This window comes from Eleginops maclovinus, chromosome 14 (assembly GCF_036324505.1).
Source record: "Eleginops maclovinus isolate JMC-PN-2008 ecotype Puerto Natales chromosome 14, JC_Emac_rtc_rv5, whole genome shotgun sequence".
NCBI lineage: Eukaryota > Metazoa > Chordata > Actinopteri > Perciformes > Eleginopidae > Eleginops > Eleginops maclovinus.
Window position 1 is genome coordinate 11,237,953 of NC_086362.1, and position 6,637 is coordinate 11,244,589.

Below are 6,637 nucleotides of genomic sequence, written 5' to 3' on the forward strand. Positions count from 1 at the left end.
GGCCCGAAAAAACACAACAACATACTACCCAATTAATACAATGCCTAATTTAAGTTGGAAAAGTGGTGCTCTACCTTAGTGGGACTTCTGGCACTGAGCGGAGGAAGCTAGTCTCTCATAGTCCGGACAGTAGGAGCTAAGTGCCAGCTGTAAGCAGGCCGCAAGGTGGTCATCAGTCATGGTGGATCTGTATTTTGACTTAATGATTTTCATATGTGAAAAGGCAGACTCACACAAATATGTTGATCCAACTTCTTTGCAGTTTATCTGAGGTTGAGGTACTTCTCTTTTTATTAGATTCCAGAATTGGACATTTGTGTCAGGTCTCTTGATTTGAGCTCAATGTCATTATTTAGTGTGAGGATCTCATTCTCAATAGCACCGCTATCCAGGTTGAAGAGTGATGCCACTTTGGACGTTATACAATCCATATCTAGATTTTCCCCAAATGAAAAACTGAGAAAACTGACAACAGGCTCAATGGATGCAAACTCAGTAAAGCGCCTGTCAAATTCTGACAAGATGCTTTGCACTTGATCATCATAACGTGCACTCTCAAGCTCCACACAGTCTTTGCCCTGACGCTTAAGTTCTGTGTCCATGTGTGGAAAGTTGGGCAGATCACACTGTTGCAACCTGCTTGATAGCAGCTGTAACTTGCTTTTAAAGGTGTTCACGGAGCTGATCATGTTGATGATGTGCTTGTTCTTACCCTGCAGCTCTATATTCAAGTTATTGAGCTTGTCAGTCAGATCAGTAAGAAAGGCTAAATCCAAGAGCCACTGACTGTCTTCTAGCTGTACATATTCAGCATGGTTTGAACGTTTCAGAAATTGTTTAATTGAAGAGGGGCAACTTGCTCTTACTAACAAATTCCATAAAAACCTGAAAATATCTGTGCCTCTTGTGTGCCCTTTCAAAGGCAAAATGGTCAGCAGCTCTTTTTTGACACTCATATTGTCGAAAACCATTCTAATGAACACACATAGCTGAGCCACATCCACAGCATCAGTGGATTCATCGAATTGCAGAGAAAAACACTCACATGTGTCAATATCATTCCTCAATTGGTGTTCAACATCCTCCGCCATTCCCTCACATCGCTGTGTAACAGAATTTCTTGATAGCTGCACATCCTGAATAGCAGACACAATCTCCTTTCGATTTTTAAAATCGTCAAAAAGCGAATCTGCGGCTTCCATGAACGCTTCACAATCTCACCATCCTTGAAAGATTTCTTTCCTTTAGCAAGAACACGACAGACACGATAAGAAGCTATGGTTGCAGCCTTACTCGTGGTATTGGGCCTGGTAAAAATGGACTGTTGTGCTGCTAGCTGACTTTTGAATTCCTTGACTTTTCGGGCGCGCAGTGGTGATTTAGCTGGGAAGTTTGTATCGTAGCTCTTGTGGACCGTCTTCAAATGCCGCTCCAAATTCCCTTTCTTTGGTAAAGCCACATTTGCATTGCAGATAAGACAGATGGACTTGGCATTGGAATACATGAAACAATAACCCTCCTCCCACTCTGAATGAAAAGGATAAGTTTTAGATGTTTTAGCTTCTGCCGCCATGGTAGTATCCACTCGCTCTAGTCAAGCTTCTCGCGCCCTTCCGAGTCCTTAGTTAGAACCTAGCAACCATACCCTGCGCGCGCAGATAGAAAGAAGCGCGTGAGATTTTTTCTTTGATTATGCCTGATCTACTTTACTATAGCTGTACAAATCTACACACTGCTTCACGCGATCAGCAGTTCATTGTGCCTATTTAAGATGTTTTAAGTTGGAAGTTTTAATGTAGGCCTATTTTTCACATCAGTAGGAGGATAGCCTACACACAACATTTTCTCGCGATCGACTGGAACTCAGCCCGCAATCGACTGGTAGACCGCGATCGACTGGTTGGGCACCCCTGGAGTAGAGTATTTAACTAGTCTGGAGTTAGGTTATATTGCATATTGACGGACAAAACAGACTGAACATGGTCTGTACCACGAAGCAGGATTTGGGGTTAGAGACTTAACCTGAGGGTTTTCAGTCCTACAGCGCTGGTTCACTTCTTACCAGGGTAGACTGCAATGATTACTTGCCCAACACCTCACCTTCTGAGAAACCCCGGGTTGACGTACTGATTTGATAACCAAAGTAGTAGGACCGCTTAGTGGGACGGACACACAAAAAAATGTGCATTGAATATTTATTGGGTAACGGACAATAGATTCGTTTTGTACTTAGGCTTACTCAAAACATAGATCCTAATAAAGCTTGTATAATGTATAAATGAGAGGCCTGCTAACACCATTGGTCCATTCTCTTGATTTAATGGGGGACTTTTGGCGCGTAAAGGTAAAGTGATGGGACCTTTGCTGCTTCATAGTGATGTCACAGTTGGGTGCTCTGGTTCAAATGAGTCAGCCCTCTCAGACCTTTTTGTGCAGCAGCCTTTGTGGTTTCTGGCAGGCTGTAAGGGTGTTTGCATTCTTAAAGAGATGCTCCTTCATCCAAAGACCACTTGCAGTGCAATTAAATAATTAGAATATTTATCAGGTCAAATCTAACAATAATAACACTTCCAATAATCTTGAGGTTAAAACAGTTTAGTTTGTAATATTGCTGAATAAAGGTATTTAAAAGCAATTGAATCCATTTCTTTCATGTGAAGGTGTCAGGGTTGGGGAAACAGGACCCAAGTGCAGTAAATCAATGGGAAGCAGGTAAGGGTCCAAACAAAAAGCGAGCTTTATTCAAAAGCTGTTGACAAAAACACAAAGCAAGGGGAACACAGGATATGACAAACACTTAGCTCCAGACATGAAGGGCGACAGGAACAGGCAGGTATCTTGGACAAGATCAGGGAAGAAATGACGACGACTGAACAACAGACAGAAGGGAAACAGGGACTAAATACACAAGGGTAATCACAAGACAAGAGACAGCTGGAAGGGGGAGGAGAAACACAGGGGCAACAGGTGAACACAATGACACAATCAGGCACAGGAGGGAAACGCAGACAGGAAGTGAAGCTTAAAATGACACAAGAGGGAAAACATGTCAAAATAAAAAACACAACACAAGGACATGACAGACACGAAACACGGATCATGACAGAAGGGATGTGTAAAATATATGTCTCCTTTTCCAGGGCTCAATTATCAATTAGACCTTTCTGAACAACTTCACTTATCCCTAAGTGATTTACTTTAGATTATTATACCATTGTTTTATTGACAAGCTAATGCATATTGTTCACATACTTCTGACCCATGTAGACACAGGGACAGTATATGAGAGTCATTTGGTTACTTACACATATGCATACACATATATTGAGGGCAAATATGGATTCATGTGTGTTTTTTAACTAACCTTCATTTTCAAATAACAGCAAACCTGCTGCACTAACTTAGCTTCAGCCGAGGCCTAAAGAACTCCTTTAACTAACCTGTTACCCTTTCATATTATATTCACAGCATTCCTGTAGCTACAGGCAAAGCAGTGTGTAACCCACAGCGTATTCTCTCTACTGTTAAATATAGCACAATATAAAGAGCCGTTGTGTTCTTCATAGACCTTTCACCAAGTGAATCCTCTCAAGAACCAAACGTGAAACTATAGATGGCAGTGAACATGTGGTCAGGTTTTTTTTAAGTAGGATGTACGGTGTCACTTCAGGCTGGCCAATCAAACGCAGTCTTTTGTCTTAAGAGTGGAGAGAGTATCGAGATCATTTTCACTCAACTCAAAGATTCGAACAAGATGACGTCTCTAAAGTTGATCTTATATCTGATGTGTTTGTTCTTGGGAACAATGGGTGAGTTGTGTTTTTATGCCGCTTCGCTTTCCAGCAACTTTTCATAGAAATGCTTTCAATATTTTTCCTCTCAACTACAGTACTAGCTGAATTCATCCAATGTTATTAATTGTATTTTTCCTTTGACTCTTCTTTCAGCTCAGACGACTGATCAGAAAATATCCTCAAGTGTTCGCCAGGAGAAAGATTTTATATCAGCTAAAGCTGGAGAGAATGTGACCTTGAGATGCTTTATGAAGGTGGTCCAAATCGACTTTACTGGTTCAAACAAACCCTGGGACAGAAACCGAGGCTCATCTCATCCGTCTATGTGTACAATAAAAGACTGACTTTTTATCATGAATTCAAGAACAATGCACGATTCACACTTGATCACGGACAAAGTAAAAATCACTTGACAATTTTAAATCTGCACATTTCAGACTCAGCTACTTACTACTGTGCATCTGGCGGTCGATTTGTGATGAATTTTTCCGAAGGCTCTACAATCAGTGTCAAAGGTTCAGGTTTGAACATCCCAGCTTTGGTTCATCAGTCAGCATCTGAGATCATCCAGCCTGGAGGCTCTGTGACTCTGAACTGTACACTACACACTGGCAGCTGTGATGGAGAACACAGTGTTTACTGGTTCAAAAACTCTGAGGTTTCTTATTTAGAACTCATTCACACCCACACAGGCAGCAGTGATCAATGTGAGTGGAAACCCAACACTCAAACACACACCTGTGACTACAACCTGCCAATGAAGAACCTGAATCTTTCTCATGCTGGGACCTACTACTGTGCTGTTGCCTCATGTGGACACATACTGTTTGGAAACAGGACCAAGCTGGACTTTGAGCGTAAGTATTTGAATCGATCATTTAATGAATCCTTATCTATATGGCTGATTCCTGATCAATCTTAACATAATACACCAAAAAGCTGTTCTGTGTTTGTGGCGTTTCCTCTCTACAGAAGAGGTCAACTCTCTTGTGTATTTCTTGAGTGGAGCTTTGACTTTCAACTCCATTCTGGTCGTTCTACTAGCTCTCTTAGTGTATAAGATGAACAAGAGAAACAACTGCCAATCAACAGGTAACTTGTTCCTATTTATTTTGTCTGAAAGCTTGCATTCCCTCAAAATAACTAAAAAAAAATGTTTCCAATGTCTCTCCAGAGTCTGAAGCTAGATTGTCAACTCCCTCTACAGAAAATGCAGAGGTGATCACTTCCTTCCTTTTTTTATGCACATATTTTTATTCATTCAATAACTTTATCCATTTCTACATATTTTATTTCCAGGGTTACCGGGATGCAGACAGCCTCCATTATGCTGCTATAAGTTTCAATGTGCCCAACAGATCAAGACGACAGAGGAACATCACCAACAGTGAATGTGTGTACTCTGGTGTCAAGCTGTAGACTTACCATGTTACATTAGTTAGGATATACAACATTTATTAATCATGTTTTAAATGTGATATATATTTAAAAGGTAGATGTTATGATGTGCTTTATATGCTTTTTTATGTTCATTGTATCTCCTCAGTATTCAATAAAGGCTAAAATATTAAATGGACACTTTGATCTTGAGACAATATATCATGTGCATGTTTGTTCACTTCCTCATAGCAATATCTCTTAACAATCGTCTTCTAAACTACAATACAAAAAATGTGTGCATTGTGCGCAGAGCATGATTTGGTGTGTGTGGGGGCGCCAGCTAAACCCATGCCTAGGGCAGCACAATGTTCAGGGCCGAGTCTGGATTGAGTAGAGCAGGGGTGCCCAACCTTTTTTGAACCAAGATCTACTTTTAAAGTTGATAGTGTGTCGAGATCTACCAAGCCATAACGAAAGCCTTAGCGTAGCCACAATTAATTGTGCACCTATATAATAACACACTTTTCTGACACAAAGATCAAGTTTTAATAATAATAATAATAATACATTTATTGAAGTAAATGTACGTCATGCAAAGAATAAGCACAAGTAGGACTAGGACTGGCCCGTAACAACACAACAACATACTACCCAATTAATACAATGCCTAATTAAGTTGGAAAGTGGTTCTCTACCTTAGTGGGACTTCTGGCACTGAGCGGAGGAAGCTAGTCTCTCATAGTCCGGACAGTAGGAGCTAAGTGCCAGCCGTAAGCAGGCCGCAAGGTGGTCATCAGTCATGGTGGATCTGTATTTTGACTTAATGATTTTCATATGTGAAAAGGCAGACTCACACAAATATGTTGATCCAACTTCTTTGCAGTTTATCTGAGGTTGAGGTACTTCTTTCTGCATTAGATTCCAGAATTGGACATTTGTGTCAGGTCTCTTGATTTGAGCTCAATGTCATTATTTAGTGTGAGGATCTCATTCTCAATAGCACCGCTATCCAGGTTGAAGAGTGATGCCACTTTGGACGTTATACAATCCATATCTAGATTTTCCCCAAATGAAAAACTGAGAAAGCTGACAACAGGCTCAATGGATGCAAAGTCAGTAAAGCGCCTGTCAAATTCTGACAAGATGCTTTGCACTTGATCATCATAACGTGCACTCTCAAGCTCCGCACAGTCTTTGCCCTGACGCTTAAGTTCTGTGTCCATGTGTGGAAAGTTGGGCAGATCACACTGTTGCAACCTGCTTGATAGCAGCTGTAACTTGCTTTTAAAGGTGTTCACGGAGCTGATCATGTTGATGATGTGCTTGTTCTTACCCTGCAGCTCTATATTCAAGTTATTGAGCTTGTCAGTCAGATCAGTAAGAAAGGCTAAATCCAAGAGCCACTGACTGTCTTGTAGCTGTGCATATTCAGCATGGTTTGAACGTTTCAGAAATTGTTTAAT

At 40.9% G+C, this 6,637-nt stretch overlaps 1 protein-coding gene across 1 annotated transcript; it reads left to right on the forward strand.

Annotated features, from left to right (window-relative positions):
• Positions 1 to 3,687: 3,687 nt before the first annotated feature.
• On the forward strand, positions 3,688 to 5,370 carry LOC134876320 (uncharacterized). The gene is made up of 6 exons (XM_063901312.1): positions 3,688 to 3,809; positions 3,948 to 4,121; positions 4,232 to 4,651; positions 4,734 to 4,886; positions 4,969 to 5,012; positions 5,094 to 5,370. The coding sequence occupies exons 1-6, from the start codon at positions 3,755 to 3,757 to the stop codon at positions 5,211 to 5,213; spliced, it is 966 nt and encodes a 321-aa protein (XP_063757382.1). The 5' UTR covers positions 3,688 to 3,754; the 3' UTR covers positions 5,214 to 5,370.
• Positions 5,371 to 6,637: the final 1,267 nt, after the last annotated feature.

Coding starts and splice junctions, on each gene's coding strand:
- LOC134876320 (XM_063901312.1), top strand. CDS start 3,755: ATGACGTCTCTAAAGTTGATCTTATATCTGATGTGTTTGTTCTTGGGA. Junction 4,652..4,733: donor GACCAAGCTGGACTTTGAGC/GTAAGTATTTGA, acceptor TACACCAAAAAG/CTGTTCTGTGTTTGTGGCGT. Junction 4,887..4,968: donor AAACAACTGCCAATCAACAG/GTAACTTGTTCC, acceptor ATGTCTCTCCAG/AGTCTGAAGCTAGATTGTCA.